The 20,216-nt window shown below is 38.6% G+C and overlaps 2 protein-coding genes across 3 annotated transcripts in view; one reads left to right on the forward strand and one right to left on the reverse strand.

Annotated features, from left to right (window-relative positions):
• LOC131684515 (cytochrome P450 4C1-like) overlaps window positions 1-20,216 on the forward strand; it is a 54,330-nt gene that overhangs the window by 16,256 nt on the left and 17,858 nt on the right. The gene's annotated exons all lie outside the window — the stretch shown is intronic.
• Window positions 283-3,827, reverse strand: LOC131684516 (probable cytochrome P450 313a4). The gene is made up of 3 exons (XM_058967470.1): window positions 3,055-3,827; window positions 2,876-3,002; window positions 283-1,040 (listed from the first exon to the last, which is right to left on the reverse strand). Exons 1-3 carry the CDS (start codon window positions 3,672-3,674, stop codon window positions 291-293), a joined length of 1,497 nt encoding a protein of 498 aa, XP_058823453.1. The 5' UTR covers window positions 3,675-3,827; the 3' UTR covers window positions 283-290.

Raw genomic sequence — 20,216 nt, forward strand, 5'->3', positions numbered from 1 at the left:
TGTTCACTTACAGTGACAATACGATGCATACAGTGCCACCTAGCGGCGAAAATACGCACTAGTGGGTCTTCTCCATGTAAATTGTCGAAAAATCCCATACAAACTTCAGGCACGTTGGTGTGGTAGCTAGACTTGTTCGATTTGCTTAAAATTTAAAGCACGTACCCCTGGTGAGATTAGGAATCGACTCAGTGGTGGGCTGATTGAGTTTTCAAAAATTCATTATTTTCTAAGGCAGTCTAATGTAGACTATTGTAAGCATATTCAATGCAATGAAAAACGTCACTACATTATCGCAATTTTCGTCGTTTTATTCGCATCATATGTCTATTTGCTACGAGTAAAACAAGAGAAGGTATTAATTTTATATCTTCCAACCTCAACTCCGTCGAAAATTCATACATTCGAATTAATTTTGCAAGCGCTATTTTCATGGACATCCACGCATACCGCATTCCTATACAGTTCCGAATTCCACCACCAAAGGGAAGATACGCATAGGGATGTCGTTTTGCACATCGCTCCGGCAGAAAATTGTCCGGATCAAACCTCTCCGAATGTTGGCCCCAAATCGATTTGTCGCGATGTAGTTTCAAGATAGGAATAAAAACTTCCGTTCCAACCGGTATTGTCCAATTGTCGACCTGCAACTCCCGCTCGCAAATACGACCAATGATCGACGCAACTGGCACAAGCCGCAACGATTCTTTAATCACCATTTCTAGATATTGAAGCGAGGGCAAATCGTCGATGGTGATCACGTCATTTGAGACTGAGTGTGTTACCTCCTTGTGCACCCGGTCCTGCACATCGGGATACATGGCCATCATCAGCAAGGTTGTGGCAATAACGTTGGATGTGGTATCGTTGCTAGCAAACAGGAAAGTATGCACATTTTGCAACATAATGTCTTCGTTGATTTCATTGGTTTCGAACGTGATACGTTCTAAGCGTTCGATCAATATTTCTGGCATCGGTACAGTTTTATCTGACTGATATTGTTTGGGTTTGAGTCTCATCGATTCACGTGCCGTACATACCTAAAAGCATATAAAAGTACATATTATCACACACAGATTTCATTAACCCTAGAACGTTACACTGGGGTAAAAATGTACCCACGTCTTCTTTGGAACCGTATGAAGACGAGAATTCGGCATCTGCCGACCTGGGACCCTAACCATAGTTCAATTTAGAGTTCCTAGTAAGAGTAGGAAAAGATGGTATAGCCAGTTTGCTTATAGCCTTTGTGAAGCAGGTGTCAAAGTTACCGTGGGGTACATTTCTACCCCAGTGTACGGTTGCCGTTAGTATTTTGTCAGGTTTCGTTCTGTCAGTGGAAATGTGATTCGTGACAGTACCAGTTTAAATACCAATTGTTTTACTACGTAAGTAACAATTAGTATTATATAATAGTTTTTAATCGTTTATTTAATTTATTTTATTTTATTTTTGAAGCGGAACAAAAATCGTTCTCATTTTTGCTGATTCATATTATTTTATTGTTTATTTTTTATAGTTTTTCAAAGAATGGCTCGCAAGTATAATTTGCTCACAGTAACTGCTGTAACAGTAACATTGCGTGTTACTACACGCAGAAAAATTTATTGTAGATACAACAATATTCTGGTTCAATTTCAACAATAATTATTATTATCTCAGAGCTAATAATATTCCATATTTGATTCAATCCGCAGTATTGTTGTTTCTACAATATATTCTGGTTTTGACAATTCTAGATTTTAATCGTGTTATCAGTTGAATTAACAATATTATTGTTGAAACGATTGACCGTGTTATTGATCCAATGATACAAAGACGATTAGTTCAACAATATACTTTTGTTGAAACAACTAATAATACAGTCACTATTGATATATTTGTATATTTTATAAATAGTAAAACAAAAAATCTTTTTTAGTTTCCACTTTGAGTTGCCATCGATGTACTTTCAGCATGCTATATTTTGAATTGCCAATGATGTACTTTCATCATGTTGCGTTTGTTCTGAAAGTTTCAAAAATAATGTTCAATATTGTTAATTATTTTAACATTGACACTTACCAGAGAGTATAGCCGGTGTCTGGCTCTGCAATTGTTTTGTATATACTGGCATATGGTATGCATGATTGGACTGCAAAGTTTTTTTTTAATGAAAATTTACAATTGACAATTAAAATGGGCCTTTGCTATATGTTAGTTCATTGACAGATGAAAAATACACGCTTATTTACTACTATACAATATTAAAAGAAAAGAAAATTTGGTTGGAATAAAAATAATATTGTTGATTCAATAATAAAATAATGAATATTCAACAATCAATAAGCTTCGAATCAAAAATAGACTGCCGATTGAAATCAAAAATGCGTTTTGTTGGTTTAACCATCTGAAATTTCGCTGCGTGTAGAAATATTTTTTCATTTCACTTTCCACCCTATTCTGTGGTATTTTTCAAAACACGATTTTTAAACTTTCACTCTTCAAAATATTTGCACTTTTTCAAATATATCTAAATTCCATTTCATACCGTTTCAATACCATTCTTTCAACTATAAGAATCATTTGATTTTTTTTCAAATCGGCTAAAAATTCGCAAAGTTATAGTAATTTTTGTGAAATTTTTTTTCACTTTTTATTTTGTTTAAACCAATTTATGTATCATTGATTCAATAAATTTCTTACTTTCACTTTCACTGTTATTGCAATTAAAAACCGAAGAAAATGATGTATTATACATTTCTTTTGTTACCATTTTTACCTGCGAACATTGCGATCAAACGCGTTGGGTACATTTATACCCCAGTGCAACGTCCTAGGATGGAAAACGCAAGTGCAACGTTCTAGGGTTAAGAATACCATTCTTAAAACGTACCTCAATTGATAGCTGTTGCAGTTTATGTATTCGTTTCTTTTCCTTTCTATAACTGGGCGTTAGTTTATATGCGAAATCAGGATAATACCACGGTTTGTAGATTCGGTCGAACATGAGCAGCCACATCCTGAAACAAATACTATGAATCTTTTCGACAAATTTAATAACACGAATTGTACTTTTCTGCATTTTCAGCAAACTGTTCGATGTATTCAGTATCATTTACTCGCACATTCACTCCAAATAAGTTAAGCAAGGCGGCCGAAAGTGTATAACTGCTCACTTTCGGCAGCAAATCAATAGCTTCTCGGTCAACGAATGCCTCGAAGTATTGAACCAACTTGTCTGCCTGAACGTTGAATGTCGGAACGAAATTTTTAATAGTAGTCGAAGAAAACGAAGGATTCAACCGTTTACGCAGAACTCTCCAAAGCTCAGGAGCGCAGTGCAGCAATCCATACTCGAAACGGAAAAATCTGTGTACGTAGGATTTGCTGACGCAGCTCTGAGAGTTTAGAATCACTTCCAGGTGTTCAGGTTTGTCGAAGAAGACGAACAGAAGCGGCCCAATCCAGGCACGCAGAGGCGACGAAAGCGTATGCAACATTTGTACCAAAAAATCGCACATTTTCGTAGGTCCTACTGTGATTCCCAGGTACGCAGAACCGATCAGAGGCCAATCGAAGGGGCCTGGAATTTGCGCGGCCAGCTCATATAGACGTTTTCGTGACCGACGATAACTGAGATAGTAATAAAAAAGAGTGGAAGTTGTAATGAAAATAAACAACAGCTCGAACATTGTACGCAGTAAATGATGCAATGTTAGCTACCCGGTGTTAGCGAAAGGCTTTAGCTACTGAGAACCTGCATCCGAAACTCGCTTGTTTTTATTAACATAACATTCTATAATGTGATTATTCTCATCGATATCTTACAATGTCTGATCGTATATTACATTTACATTATTTTAATTACTTTCGATTAAATTCAAACATTACTAACTAGCAGCAATCTTATTAAATGATGTTGCCGGTTGGATCAATCAATTTATACACTGCCAAAATGCATAGCGAAATTTTTAAGAATTATCTTATGATGTATAGAAAAGTAACAAAACTATATTTTCATAAGATGATTATGAAAACATGCGACATTTATAATATCATTAATATATTATTGGGTATGGCATACGTCACCTCTTGAGTTTCATACGAGCATCTTATTTTTTACATAAATATAAGAGGTCATTCTGCGCGAAGTGATCAAGGCACGTGTAATCGACCTTCACAGATTTGAACCAATTTTTGAGGAATCGTTCATCTAGGGCCAATATATAAAAATCCAAATTTTTGTGCGAATCGAACTACCCCTCGGGCCATGAAAACACCCCTCCCCCCCACCATTTTGACAAATAGTAAAAGCTTTGATTTTCTTTTGATTATATCTGCGGTTCTATTTACTCTAAAATCAAACCACAAGCTGCTTTTTGAAGGAAATTGTTCAAGGAGTCTAGAAAAAAATATTCGTTTTCAACGGCAGTGCTATACTATCTTTCCAGTTAAAAATTAAAAGCTACTTGTCGCTAAAAATATTCTTATGAAATTCACTATATTTTTTGCCTGAGTGTAATCCTATCACTAAACATGTCTAGTTTTTTAGCCATAATTTATAATTTAATTTATTTATTTATAATTAATTAATATCAACAGACACAGTGTGGTCCTAATGATAATTTCTTAATCTATTTAAAAAGTCAAATTGTAATCTGCTACGTGGAATGTGAAGATCGAACTCGGATGACACTCTGTTGAAGGTCCGCTGCAAACCAATGATGGCACCGTTTACTCCATAGTTAGTCCGGCGAAGAGGTAATCGGAGGAATAAATTATTGCGAAGGGCGCGAAGGCGAACGTTCATGTTTATCGCACTGAGAAGCTCGGGGCAGTCAATTCGATCTTGCAAAATATCCGAAATCGTCATAGCACGGAATAGATCCCGTCGCACTTGCAATGTATCGAGTCCAATAAGCAAACCCCGGCTTTCATAACTTGGCAGCTGGTGAGGGTTGCTCCAAGGCAATCGACGAAGGGCAAACCGAACAAATCTGCGCTGTACTGTCTCAATTCGATGGACACCGTTGAGATAATGAGGGTTCCACACAACTGAACAATATTCCAGAGTTGATCGAACGAGTGAGCAGTAGAGAGATTTCAAGCAGTAAATATCTGAAAAGTGCTTAGATATTCTTATTATGAACCCCAAACAGCGTGATGCCTTTGCGACAATATAGCTGATATGCTGTTTAAACGTCAAAAACTCCGAGATCTTTGACGCAATTCGCTCTGTCAATTGTGGATTCAGCTAGACAGTAATCGAATCGAATTGGCGTTTTTTTCCTCGAGAACGTAATGACCGTACAATTCTTGGGGTTTAGGGTCATTCGGTTGATCTCGCACCATTCCGCAAAGGTTTCCAGTTGGCGTTGAAGGAAAGCTGCATCATCAGTACTCCGGATTCTATGGTATAACTTGAGGTCGTCGGCGAAAGACAACCGTGGTCCTTCAAAACAAAAGTTAACGTCGTTGAAATACAGAAGAAAAATCAATGGACCGAGATGACTGCCTTGCGGAATACCAGATGAAGCAAAGAACTCTTCGGATACACAATCATCTATCTTGACTGCTAGACGACGATCACTGAGATACGATTGCATCCAACGGAGAATATTAGTACCAAAGCCAAGTCTATCCAATTTTGCCACTGCAATAGCGTGATTTATCTTGTCAAAAGCAGCTGAAAGGTCCGTGTAGATAACGTCAGTTTGAAGGCCGTCCGACATAGCATCTGTAACATATGTTGTGAACGACAGAAGAAGACATGTTGAACGTTTCGGCATAAATCCATGCTGAGTCTCGGAGATATACTGTTTGCAGTGGCTGGAGATGGGTTCCAACACAGCCGTTTCAAACAGCTTAGGAACTGCGCTTAGCGTTGTAATACCACGGTAATTGTCAACTATCTTTTTATCACCTTTTTTGTGAACTGGAAACATGAAGGAGGATTTCCAGAGTTCGGGAAATACTCCGGTTGATAGCGACAATTGAAACAGATGACAAAGAGGTTCAATTAGACCGGCAGAGCATTTTTTTAGAATAATAGTTGGTATACCATCTGGGCCTGGCGAGGTTGAAGCCTTCATTTTGCTAATCGCCAGTTGTACCATATTATTGTCGATATTGATAGAGTTCAAAGACTGGTATGATTGAGGTACATTGAGAGCCGCGCGTGAAGCCTGGGTCGGTGTCAGTTTCTCGTTGGAGAAAACACTCGCGAACTTTTCAGAGAATAGTTGGCAGATCTCCTGTAAACTAGAGCTCATACGTCCTCCATAGCTCATCGTTGAAGGCAACCCGGATTCCTTTCTTTGCTCGTTTACATGCTTCCAGAATGTTTTAGGTTCGGACTTCAACTTACGTTGCTCGTTTCGCAAGTAATCGGCATGGCAACGCTTCGATGTCTTTTTATAGACTTGGTTAACATGAACGTAGTGTTGTCGCAGCACGTAGCCCCCAAACTTGGAGTACTTCTTCAGAGCGGCTCTTTTAGTCGCTTTCAACCGTCTCAGCTCGGCAGTGTGCCACGCTGGGTGCTTAGATTGAAGGCCACTTCTTTTGGGTACATAGCGATCGATAGCATAGCTCATAACATTGGAGAAGGTCTGCACTGCAACGTTGACATCATCATTGTCGAGAATTTCAGTCCAGTGGATATTCGACAGGAAGTCAATAATGCCATTATAGTTGGCTTTTCTAAAATTATAGCTGACGGAGTCAGAAGCATTGCAGGCATGCTTCACTCGAATCGCTTCAAGCAATATATGCAGGGGAGGGTGGTGTCTAACAGTCTTTACCAGGGGGAACGGTGCTGCGGTAACTTTTGGCGCGTAGTCAGATTTGCTCGAAAAACAGAGATCAAGGATTTTGTTGTTCTCGTGACTCAGTATGTGAATCAATCAATGACGAATCCCGAGTGCGGTCCGGTGGAAGATAAACCACGCAAAGAAAAAGTGCATAGCCAGCCAGTTTGATTCGCACCCACACCTGCTCGACACAGACCCCCAAAGTATCGTCAATCAGTTGCGCTTTCAATCGACGATGGATAGCCACAAGTACCCCGCCGCCGGTAGCCTTGAGACTGTTGCGTGAGCTGCGATCAGTTCGGAAAACATCGTAGTTGGCACCAAATGCTTGCACTGACAGAGTGCTATCGCTAAGCCACGTCTCTGTGAGGGCAATTATGTCGAAGCATTCATCCGAACTTGCTACCAAAATAGTCTTCGATTACTGAATTCATACCACCGGCATTCTGGTAATATATTTGTAAGTTTGAATGCAGCGATTGATTGCCGTTGGTATCGATTTGGAAGACCCCTTCACCACTCCTGCCATCAGATAACAAACGTATTTATTGGGTTGGACCCAATATTTTGTTGAATGCGAAATCCATTTTTCTGGGTGAAACTATTGCCGATGTTGGACACGAACATCTCGTTCCGTATCCACTGGGAAAGTCTATCTGCACATGCTTAGTTCATCCCATTCGAGCTGAGGTTCCCATTTACGCTCGCTAAAACCATGACGCCAACAAAAAGCTATTCCTTTCCTACAACCCGAGACTTAGTCATGCCAATCGAGAGGCAATAGCTAACGAAATTCCTTACCGCCTACATTTCCTGAAATTGTAAGCATCTGCATCCCCAAAAATATTTGTTAATGCCTGTGGCGTAGCCAGGGGAATGGGGTTGGGGGTTGAACCCCTTCCCTCCCAACCAAAATTAATTGAATTGAAAAAAATGTATTGGTTGTGGACCAGTTTTATTTAAAAAAAATTAATTTAATTTTGGAAGTTTATTATCTGATCATTACATTGTGAACTAAATGTTTTAAACACCATGGAGACTTTTGGATCTCTTAGCGAAAATTTTAAAGTTGACAAATTATGACAATATCAAATAAAATACCATGAAATGAAAACATCCACATTGAAACTGATGAAAAATGGCGTTTTCGGTTGGCCTCTAGTATGTCAGGATCAGTTTTTATGAGCATTTGATTTTCTTTTGTACTATCAATTATTGGAATAGCCACTAAGTAGGATCAGAAATGAAAAAAATGTCAATTTAGAGGCTATTTATGATGTACATTTGAGTACTGAATTAAATGGCGTAATACAATTTCGTATACAAGGACTCGTTCTTAAGTTATGAACTTTAATAGCAAAGAAAAGTAAAATAAATGCTCGAAAACAGTTTTTACGGTCAATATCACATAGCTTCGAAACCGCCAGTTTTGGAGGTTTAGTAATTTCGGAGAATTTTGCAACGTAAAACATCTTGTGACTTTGGTGAATAATCCTTCCAGTTAGATGCATTATTTCATCAAACAAATTTAGTCTCGAAAAACTTGGTGTCTTCAGTAAAATTTTCGAGAATTTTATTACAAATAACGTGGCTGAAGACATGAATGCTGCATATATTCAGGGTATCGAGATATATTAGGCTATTTGCGAAAGTGAACCTTCAAAACAAGTTATTCTGAAATTACTGTATATGATCAATCTCTTCTGCTGTTAATAAACATTAAAATAAACATTTTATCCAAGCCATGTTTCTCTGAAGCTTACAGTAATATTGAAGAAAACTGGATTATAATAATATCGTATTATATCTTGATATGCTACATACATAGAGCTTTCATGTCATCAATAAAGATGTTTTAAATTAAATTCCCAGCAATTTTTCTGAAGGCACCAAGTCTCTTACTACTTTTTTGAGGAGTTGATTTTCCATGATTATTTCTAGGAGGATTTCTCACTAAAATGAATAACAGAAGCTTTTTTTTATGTTGGGAGAGTTTCTCCTGAACGTCCACTTAAATACTTTACTTACTAATAAGTCTAAGGCCATGCTGTCCTTTGCTGTATCAGAAAGTCGTCTCCAGTTCACTCTGTCCATGGCTGTTTGTCGCCTCGCAGGACACGAAGACTCTTCAGGTCTCTTTCATCTTGGTCGATCTCTCCTCCTTGTAGCTGTCGAATTAGTTTCTAGAACCATTTTTACCGAGTTGTTCACCATTCTTACGACATGCCCAACCCACCGCAGCAGCCCAAATTTCGCTGAGCGAACAAAGGGTGGCTCTCCAAGCTACTGTTACAATTCGTTATTCATACGCCGTCTCCACATTCCGTCTTTCATATGCATCCCATCGTAGATCGTTCTCAACACCTTCCATTCGAAAACACTAAGATCGCGTTAGTCTTTCGCCAGCATACTCCAAGTTTCTTGATCGTAGAGGACAAACGGTCTAATGAGCGATTTGTAGAAGGTTAACTTAATGCGGTGTCGTACATTCTTAGATCGAAGGGGTTTTCGAAGCACAAAGTAACAACGTTCACCTGCTAGAATGCGTTTCCAAATTTCTCTGTTAGTGTCATAATTGGCGGTCATTAGTAAGCCCAAATACACGAACCCAATAACCAGCTCGATATCATCGCCATCAATCGATATGCTCAGTGGGAGGCGTAACCTCTTACTCGGATGTACGTCCCCATCATTGTTTCAAGATTGTGTGCCACAATATTGACGTTACTGTCAATCGTGTCAATCCTCGCTCTTATTATCACACCTTGCCGTAGCTCTTTCCGAGTTTCAAATGGACTCGAAAGTATCTCTCTTCATCACACATCGCTTGATCTATTATCGTTTGTCCAGAAATCCGTATTTGGGCATTATATGCCAATTTTCTCAACGAACTCGCTTGCTAACGGTGATTGGCGGCGACAAATATTTTGGGAGACCTTCAGCAATGTGATTACTCGGTAACAGCAATCCTGCTTAACACTCTTTTTATAAATGGGACATACTACTTTCTCCATCCAATCCTCCGGTAAAATCTGTTTCTCTCAGATCTTTAAAACCACCCAGTGGAGTGCTCTAACCTACACTTCTCTTCATGTTTCAGCAACTCTCATACGATTTCTGGAGGCAGCGCGAACAAGATGAAGAGAAAGAAAGGTGGGAACAGTTGACACCTTTGATTGTATTAGTTTTATACTTGTAAAATTAAACATGGCGTCCGGGCCACTGGACGTAAACATAAACATCCGGACGAACATACTAATTCTTCGACGCACGATGAAGAGAGAGAAGAACCGAGCTTCACCTCGGATCTTCCGATTCAAACACTTAGGGACACTTTTTATCTCGAAACTACCGTTAACAGTAATTATGATCGACCCGAAACAAAATTTATGGCAACAGAAAAGCCCACTGCGTCATTTGTTTATGCTTTTTTTCTTCATTTTCCCATGTTTTATTGGCTTCGTCGAAGAAAAATGACAACTGCAATCACACATAGAAAAAAATGTGTGCACCTGTACCCATCTTGCACCGCACGCCACAGGAAGTTTCAATTGCGCTTAATTGTCGCGGAAACCATAAATCGAATTTGTGGGCATGTCCTCTTCGAGAACAAATTAAAAATGTACCTACTTCTTCCGGTGCCTTCGAGAAAACATGGTTGAACGTGTTCAAAATAGAAATACAACTTCTCTTTCTATACAAGGATCTCTATCTCCATCACACCATCCTACAATGGTGCGCCATCTTATGCTTCAGTGGAAGGTAACACGGCTAAAATCCTCCAATTTTGGTTTTCACACAACACTCCCTTTTGCTCCAACAGATCTAGGTAGTATTATGGAAGGAAAACTGTTTTTTGCAGCAATCAATATTTCAATTGTCGACTGCAATGCTAAATTGTACCTCCATGTTTGAAGCTCCCCCCAGCTTTGCATACCCCCACGTATTTGCCAACAAAACTAATTTAAAGTTTAATGACTTTAAATGATCATTTAAATTTAATAAATTGTAATGCTCGTTCATTAAAAACGTGAAAAGACGAACTTTTCAGCTTCTTGAGCATGGAAAATGCGCATGTAGCCGTTGTGACCTAAACTTTTTTAACCCTCCGGAAGTCGCGCAAATGGCCCACTGAACGAGCAGCCGCTGGTGCGCTAAGACGATTTCGTTAGATTTTCAGAGAAGCGTGCACTCAGTGCACTAGCGTGACTTCTGGAAGGTTAAAGCCAAATAATAAATTGAGGTGGAACTCTAGTTTTGCTTTTTTTTTTTTCAATGCATCGATTTGATCGAATAGTTGAATTCGGCGGAGGAATCGCAATAGCTGTTAATCGCAGAATCAAATATCGCGTCTTACCGTCTATTAAGGGAATCTTCTACTCGCGAGGCCTGAATTTGAGCACTTTTTTGGGAATAAATTGTAAAGCGGTACCGGGGCCGTAGAGTTCATCTTTCTCACCACGAAAATGTTCTTGGTTGTCCACATTTTACTCCCTTTGTTGAATGCCGGTCTGTTTTGCCAAGACACCCACTTTGCGTTCAGAGCGAGTAATACGTTCACCGTTGAGTCGAGTAGCACATCTTTCAGCTTCAGTACCCAAGGTAATCCTCATCACCTCCATAGCTTATAATATTGATGAAAATCCTTGGTTCAAGATACTGACGGCCAAATAAGTTGCAATATTGACCACCTGCTTGCCAGAATTTGTGCAAGTGTTATGGCGCTAAGGCAGGGATTCCACTATTCAGAGACTCATTCACGTTTTGGGTGTGAGCTCCTAAGCATCTTTCTAATAAATCATTAGATGATAGACTTTCGTAGACCCTGACATGTTCGAAAGTTTCTAAAGTTCCTTTTGCTTCGGCCTGACGCCACATGCACCAACAATCCTCACCGAGTGAACACTTTGAATGTTGGGGATCTTCGTTCGATGACGAGCAGTGTACGAGGTAAGCTCAAATTGCATTTCGCATATATTCTACAGAATTTGAGTTTCTCCGCATCGCCAGCCTATAAAATTTGGTTAGCTCGTCAATTAATTTGTCCGTTAACTTTCCCTTTCCTTTCCCACCGATACCTTTGTTTTCTTTCATCAGTTTTCTTAATCTGGTTCCTATACGCTTCTCAACATGTCCGACGCATTTTTTCTACCGTACGATTATCTTGTCCACAATAAAACAAAAAACCATTCACAGGTGCTCACATATAAATAAACCGTCAAGAATGAACCGGTAAATTTATTTAAACAATGATTTTCCATAGACAAGCACCATCGTGGTACGCCGCGCTTAGTATCTCAGAAACGGCCGCAGATTCAGAACACATAACAAAAAGATTTCAAAACTATATCTCGCGTTGTTACTTGTTATAATTTTCTGTTAGTTTAACTACTAACGAGATCAAATTTATAACACAATCTGTTACGAAAATTTTATTGTGTTATAATCTTGTTATTTCATTTTAGTCGGGTTCGGTTTCCAGCCTGCTTCATTAGCCTGTTGCACTCATCGTAACTATCACCAATGCTAAACAAAGCTGTATAATCGGCAAAAAGGTTAACGTCCGCTTTCTCCAAGATTTTCCAAGTCTATAATGTATAGGATAAACAAAACTGGTCCTTGCACACTGCCCTGTGGAAAACCGAAGTCAATTTCGGATTCCGATGATGTAGAGTTGTTGTAACTTGTAACTTTCGTATGTCTTTCTAAGCAACTGCGACATCATTCAAGAAGATTTTCTCTTACACCATACCTCTCCAGTACATAAATCAGTGTGCGGCAATAAATTGTTTCAAACGCTCGTTTTAAATTAGCAAAACCTACCAAAACAACTTTTCCATTCTCAATGGCCTGCTTCCATTTCAACAATAAAATTCAGCGCTGTTTCACACGAACGTTTTTCCCGGAACCCTGATTGTTCACACAACAGTATGTCAGCACTATCTATATAACCCATTAATTGTTCTTTAACGACTGTCTCTAAAGCTTTCTCGTAGGTCGGTAGCGTATTCATCGGTCTGCGATTCTCTGCTTGTGACGAATTTGGTACTTTTGGAACTGGGATTACGACCGTCTTCTTCCACGCTTCCGTAAAAAACCTTGCCAGAACAACTCATTAATAACTGTTAACAAGTTGTCAACAATTATGTCAAACACAGCCACCAGTAACACTATCCGTTCCCGAACAAGTTCCGAGACAATTTCCTTAAGGTTAAGCATATTGATAGGCTCGAAGGCACTTAACTAATTTTCGGTTACCTCGTATTCCTCTACTGGTCACCCTGTAGGTGGTAAATCTGGCAAATATACCTTTGAAAAGCCAATAAAACTTACTCCGCACTATTCAATATTGGAAAAAAAACCAAGTCAATCAAACTGCTACTTCTGAGGCAAACTTTTTGTCTCATTTTTTACGGCATCAACTATTGTTTCCAGTTCTCTAGAATAACCACGTCAATTCCACTGGAAATTTAAATCTTCGCCAAAGATATTTATTTTCTCCTCCGAAATATTTTCCTGTAACCAATCTTCAAACGCTTTCAGGAAATCTCGGTGGGTTCCACTTGGTGAATGGTAAACTTCTCTCCTAGGTACTCGGAAAACTAGGATGCTTAATTTCTACTGACAAAACCAGCGATCGCCGACCGTTGCGTTGGAAATTGTTGCGAATTCTAGACAATCAACTATGTACGTATCAAAACCCCTCCAGTATGCACCGATCCGGGAAAACAACTCACTAATTTTTATGCTCCCTGAGATAGAAAACTTATCCAAATCTCTGGTTTGAGTCAAATGGGTCTCTGTCAATGCGACAATCTTCTCACAACCAATAAGAAGCATTAGCTCAAAAAAGTGTGAGGGAACTCCATTTTTTTGACATTAAAAATGTCTTACTCCACTATCTGGGGCTAGGTGTCATTCTAAAATCTAAACTATCTCCCATGTAACGAAACTATGTAAGGTTTGCACGCTTATAACTCCGATATTACTAGATGGATTTTAATCATTCATACACCAACCGATTCAGAAACACCTAACTTAAATATTGGTAATAATTTAATATCTCCCCAATAAAAGTAGACTTTTGGAAATTGGTAAAATTAAAAAGTTCACAAAAAACGGGAAAAATACCATTCGTGAGGCAGATTTCTCAGACACAGCCGTCAAAAGAGGGCAGCTTAGTTGCTCAATGAAACACGAAAAGTCATAAATAGAAGCAACGCATGTCCGTTTAAATCAGTTGTTGCTCTTATCCCACACGAGCAACGTCGTCTCCGGGCGATGCAATAAGCGCTATCGATTTTCGGTAACGTTGGCATTTGCACACACTCGCACCAAAGTGACTAAACCATATACGGTTAGTTTATAAATAGAGGTGACGCGTACCCGTTTGAATCAGTTTTTGTTCTTATGTCGAACGGGTAAGATCATGGCTGCAGCGTCTGGGCACTACAATAAGCGGTAGACGCTATGCATTTTCGGCAGCGGTGGCCGTGTGCGGATTTTTCGGGTACCACCACGGTGTCACAGAATGATTTGCAAAGTGGGTGGGCGGGGTGGTTTTGATTTAATTCAATACGACGTGTGCTGCTTAAGAGTGTTGCGTTTGAAAAAAATATATTTATTTTTATGCATGCGTGTGCGTTGTAACTTGTTAATCCATGTTTACGGCGCTTTGTAGCTGCGTAGGGTAAAGAGCCAATTGGTTTTCATGTTTCATATTTCGGTTATATGCTTTTTATCAGTAAGGCATCTGACAACGTGCTTCTGTAGTTATTGCACTGTTCAGCAGCGTAGTATTTTATATAGGAGAGTACACTCAGGTTTTTTACGCGGATTTTGAAATTTACGCGGTTTTCATTAACGCGTTTTTTTAAATTTACGCGGTTTTCATTTACACGGCCTGTATCCCCTGCGTGAAAAATCTGAGTGTAATTGCATCGGAAACAATCACATTCCCAGCAGAACTTTTTGTTTTCTAATTTCAAACACTTTTGTTTCGTACTGTACACAACGGAAAATTTTAAAACAGAACTTACCGTCCTAGCAGCAGTTGAAGCGGGTGTTCTTTTTCGATTCAAATTCAAGCCATGTCTTAAGCGTTACTGGACTTAAAATTGTTTTCCCAGTTTAACCAGTCAGAATATCTGTCCTACCCTATGTATTTAAAACACAGTTCTAATTGCGTTTTAAGGTATACAACAAATACGGTTGGGTATACTAATTTAAATTTTAAAATAAATCTGTTTTAAATTATGAAACAAACCGCTGTACTGAAGATATAATTATGTCAGTCCTATTACCACATAAAACACCTATATAACATAATACGCTGCAGAATTGGTTTAATAATACAATGTTTACACTACAGAGTTATAACACGTTTTAATAATTAGCAACAAGAAAAATGTCACCAAGATAGCATAAAAACCCGTTTTAACTGGTAGTGCGAACGTTGCATAACAATGTAATTTATCAAATAATTTCATTTTTCCACCACTAATCGATCAAGAAATATTTACACTTAAGATTGTTTACTTAAGTTCATTAGTACATTATTGAAAATTTAAATGGAAAATGAAATTTCATATTTTATGGAGAATCTGTATATTTCCGTTGGCGGGCGTGGGTTTCCTCATCACAGCTCTCAATATGGAACTTTTCTTTTGAATATATTTTCTGGACAGACCAGCCTATTTTTACTAGATGGATCAGCCAAATAATGCCAATCACCTAGTGAGATACTTCATTAATTAATAGATTACCGTTAAAAGACCTTCAATAAATTATGTTTTAATGGGGAGGGTATATAGCAAATTGTAACATATGAAAACAGGCGAGTGAACAAGAACGTGTGTCGATATGTGTGATAGATAAAAAAGCTATATTTTTAATGTCACCGTGGTCGTGTCCTGTACACAACCCTTTAATTTTTTTTGAAAACGTTTATGAGAAAAAACTTCAGAGTGGATCTCGAAGTACATTATGATATATTTCAATTAAAACAGGCCTACCGCTGGGCGTTTTCAATTCAAACAGGCCTACCGCTGGGCGTGTGTGCTGATTGAAAGTTTTAATATCTCGGAAAGTCTGTTGAGATCCACGCCAAAAATTTTACGCAATCTTTTCAACATTGCCATTCGTGAGGCAGATGTCTCAGGCTAAGCCGTCAATAGGAAGCACCTTAATGGCTCAATCAAACACGAAAAGTCATAAATAGAGGCGACGCGTGCCCGTTTTAATCAGTTGTTGCTCTCATCCCATACCAGTAACATCATCTCACGGCGATACAAAAAGCGCTGTCGATTTTCGGCAACGTGAGCATTTGCACACACTCGCCCCAAAGTGACTAAATCATATCGGTTAGTTTATAAATAGATATTACGAGTGCATGTTTGAATCAGGGAAGCCTTGATTAATAATTTAAGATGACATTGAAGTCGCTATCAACTGACAAAATTCGTCAGACATTTTTAGTTAATTTGCCAGATACTCTTTGAAAAATAGTGGCAACTCTGGTTTAAATCAGTTTTTGCTCTTATTTCGAAAGAGCAAGATCATAGCTGTAGCGTCTGGACGCTGAAATAAGCGATAGACGCTATGCATTTCCGGCAGAGGTGACATCGCACACGGTTAAACCGTGTACGGATTTTTCGGCTACCAGCACGGCGTCAATAGGTTATACCATATTGGCACAGTGTCACAGAATGATTTGCAAAGTGGGTGGGTATGGTGGTTTGGATTGAGTTCAATGCGGAAGGGTGCGACTTGTGTGTGCTGCTTGAGAGTTTGCGTTTGAAACAAATAATTTATTTTTATGTATGGGTGTGCGTTGTAACTTGTCGATCCGTGTTTACGGCGCTTTGTAAGTTCGTAGGGTAATGAGTCTATGGGCATACATGCTTCAAATTTCGGTTATATGTGATACGTTTTTTATCAGTAAGGCATCTGACAACATACTTATCTAGTTATTTCTGTAACACTGTTCAGCAGCGTAGTATTTTATATGGGAGTGTAATTGGAACGGAAACAATCAAATTCCCAGCAGAGCTTGTTGATTTATAATATCGAACACTTTTGTTTCGTACTGCATAAAACTAAAAATTTTAAAACAAGAACTTACTGTCCCAGCAGCAGTTTAAGCGGGTGTTCTTTTTAGATTAAAATTCATGCCATGTCTTAAGCGTCAATGGACTTAAAATCTCGCAGTTTATCGAGTCAAAGTATCTGTTCTGCCCCGTGTATTTAAAACACAGTTCTAAACGCGTTTTAAATAAAAGAACAAATAGAATGGTTGGGTGTACCAATTTATATTTTAAAATAATCTGTTTTAAAATATGAAACAAACCGCTTATTTATTGTTTTAGTTTCAAGCTGGAACCGGTTTAATATTATGTTTACACTAATGAGTTATAACACGTTATAATAATTATCAACAAGAAAAATGTCACTAAGATAGCGTCAAGACCCGTTTTAACTGGTAATTTATCAAATAATTTCATTTGTTCGGCCATTAATCGATCAAAAAATACTTAAGGAGGATAAGGGTTTCAACGTAAAAAAACACTTTTTTGTTTTTTTTAGAAATTTGGGTGAAGCGAATCGATTAAAACTTTTGTACATTACATATAATGTATCATTCATTCCGAAGTTTACCCATGCAATAATATCGACAAACGACTCGGTGACGAAGCTCATTGTAGAACGTTTATGGAAAACACGATTTACGGTGTTAACTACTATTCAAAAACTTCTTAACTGATTTATATCAAACTTTGCATACACATTCTACGTAAAAAATAATTAACCCCTACGTTGAGTTTTCGAGATAATTTTCCAATTCAAACCACAGCCACTTTTTTAAAAGCACCATTCCTCTTGGTTAATTGTTTTTCTGCCTACTATTTTGCATAATTTGATCATGATTATTTAATAAACCGACTGATGTTCTTTTTCTAGAGTTTTGAAAAGGTTTTATATGAATAAAACGGTGGAAAAGCTGAACATAATTTTTCCTATGCATACTACCAAGCGTTCAATTCACACACCTGCTTGAAAAAGTTTTCTTGAGTCTTAAATGACCTTCAATAGATTATGTTTGAATATGGAGAGTATATAGCGAATTGTAACATATAAGAACAGGAGAGTGATCCAGAACGTGAGGAGTTGTGATAGATAAAATTCATTTGCACGCTCTTGAAAAAAGCTACATTTTTAATGTCACCGTGGTCGTGTCCTGTACACAACCCTTTAATTTTTTTAACTTTCAATTGGTTTATATTAATTGCGGAATACATATGTCATATAAGGAAACAAATTAACGAACATTTCAAGCCATCAAATATTTATATATTACTAACTAATACCCATCGTACGTTGCTGCGACTTTCAATGAAATAGGAGGAAAACACAATTTGTTCCGATACGCCATCTGGTGGGCAGGTAATCCCCAACCAATAGCACACAAACACGCTCCAGAACAAATGCCTAATATAAATTTTGACGGCAATCGGTTAAGCAGGTTGGGAATCCATAAATCATATACATACTAACATTGACTTTTAAATATATAGAATCTATATATTTAAAAGTCATCTATCTATCCATATTATGGATAGATAGATAAGCATACTGAATGCACCGAAAACTGTTACTACATTATTACAATTTTCGTCGTTTTATTCGCAACATATGTCTATTTGCTACGAGTAAAACAAGGGAAGGTATCAATTTTATATCTTCCAACCTCATCTCTGTCGAAAATTCATACTTTCGAATTATTTTTGCCAGCGCTATTTTCAGTGACATCCACGCGTACCGCATTCCTATACAGTTCCGAATTCCACCACCAAAGGGAAGATACGCATAGGGATGTCGTTTCGCACATCGTTCGGGCAGAAAATTGTCCGGATCAAACCTCTCCGAATGTTGGGCCCAAATCAATTTATCGCGATGTAGTTTCAAGATAGGAATGAAAACTTCCGTTCCAACCGGTATTGTCCAATTGTCAACCTGCAACTCCCGCTCACAAATACGACCAATGACCGGCGCAACTGGCACAAGCCGCATCGATTCTTTAATCACCATTTCCAGATATTGAAGCGAGGACAAATCTTCGAAGGTGATCACGTCATTTGAGACTGAGTATGTTACCTCCTTGTGCACCCGGTCCTGCACATCGGGATGCATGGCCATCATCAGCAAGGTTGTGACAATAACGTTGGATGTGGTATCGTTGCTGGCGAACAGAAAGGTATCCATATTGTGCAACATAATGTTTTCGTTGATTTCACCGGGTTCGAACGTCATACGTTCTAAACGTTCGATTACTATTTCTGGCATCTGTACAGTTTTATCTGACTGATATTGTTTGGGTTTGAGTCTCATCGATTCACGCGCCATACATATCTAAAAGTGAGCACATATTATCACACATAGTCTTCATTAAGACTATCGCTCTTAAAACGTACCTCAATTGAAAGCTGTTGTAGTTTTTGTATTCCTTTCTTTTCCTTTCTATAGCTGGGCGACAGATGATATGCGAAGTCAGGATAAAACCACGGCTTGTAGACTCTGTCGAACATGAGTATCCACAACCTGAAACAAACACAGTGAAATGGACTTTTCAACAAACTTAATCAGATGCATTGTACTTCTCCGCATTTTCAGTGTACTTTTCGATGTATTCAGTATCATTTACTCGCACATTGACTCCAAATAAGTTAAGCAAGGCGGCTGATATCGTATAACTGCTGATTTTTGGCAACAAATCAACAACTTCTCGGTCAGCAAATGCCTCGAGGTATTGGACCAACTTGTCTGCCTGAACGTTGAATTCCGGGACGAAATGTTTGATAGTAGTCGAAGAAAACGAAGGATTCAACCGTTTCCGCAGAACTCTCCAAAGCTCAGGAGCGCAGTGCGGCAATCCATACTCGAAACGGAACACTCTGTTCACATAGTTTTTGCGGACGCAGTTCTGAGAGTTTAGAATCACTTCCAAGTGTTCCGGTTTGTCGAAGAAGACGAACAGAAGCGGCCCGATCCAGGCACGCAGTGGCGACGATAGCGTATGCATCCTTTGTACCAAAAAGTCGCATATTTTCGTAGGTCCTACTGTGATTCCCAGATATGCAGAACCGATCAGAGGCCAATCGAAGGGGCCTGGAATTTGCGCGGCCAGCTCGTATAAACGTTTTCGTGACCGACGATAACTAACATAGTAATGAAAGAAAGTGAAAATTGTAATGAAAATAAACAAAAGCTCGAACATTGCACGCTGAGAATGTCTGGTGTTAGCGAAAGACTTTAAGCTACTGAGAGCCTGCATCCGAAAGTTGCTTTTTATTGACATAACATTCTATAGTGCCTTTCACATAATAATGTGATTATTCTCAACGTTATCTAACAATGTCGGATCGT

This window comes from Topomyia yanbarensis, chromosome 2, assembly GCF_030247195.1.
Source record: "Topomyia yanbarensis strain Yona2022 chromosome 2, ASM3024719v1, whole genome shotgun sequence".
Lineage (NCBI taxonomy): Eukaryota > Metazoa > Arthropoda > Insecta > Diptera > Culicidae > Topomyia > Topomyia yanbarensis.

Coding starts and splice junctions, on each gene's coding strand:
- LOC131684516 (XM_058967470.1), bottom strand. CDS start 3,674: ATGTTCGAGCTGTTGTTTATTTTCATTACAACTTCCACTCTTTTTTAT. Junction 3,003..3,054: donor TTTGCTGAAAATGCAGAAAA/GTACAATTCGTG, acceptor TATTTGTTTCAG/GATGTGGCTGCTCATGTTCG. Junction 1,041..2,875: donor TGCAACAGCTATCAATTGAG/GTACGTTTTAAG, acceptor ATATGCTTTTAG/GTATGTACGGCACGTGAATC.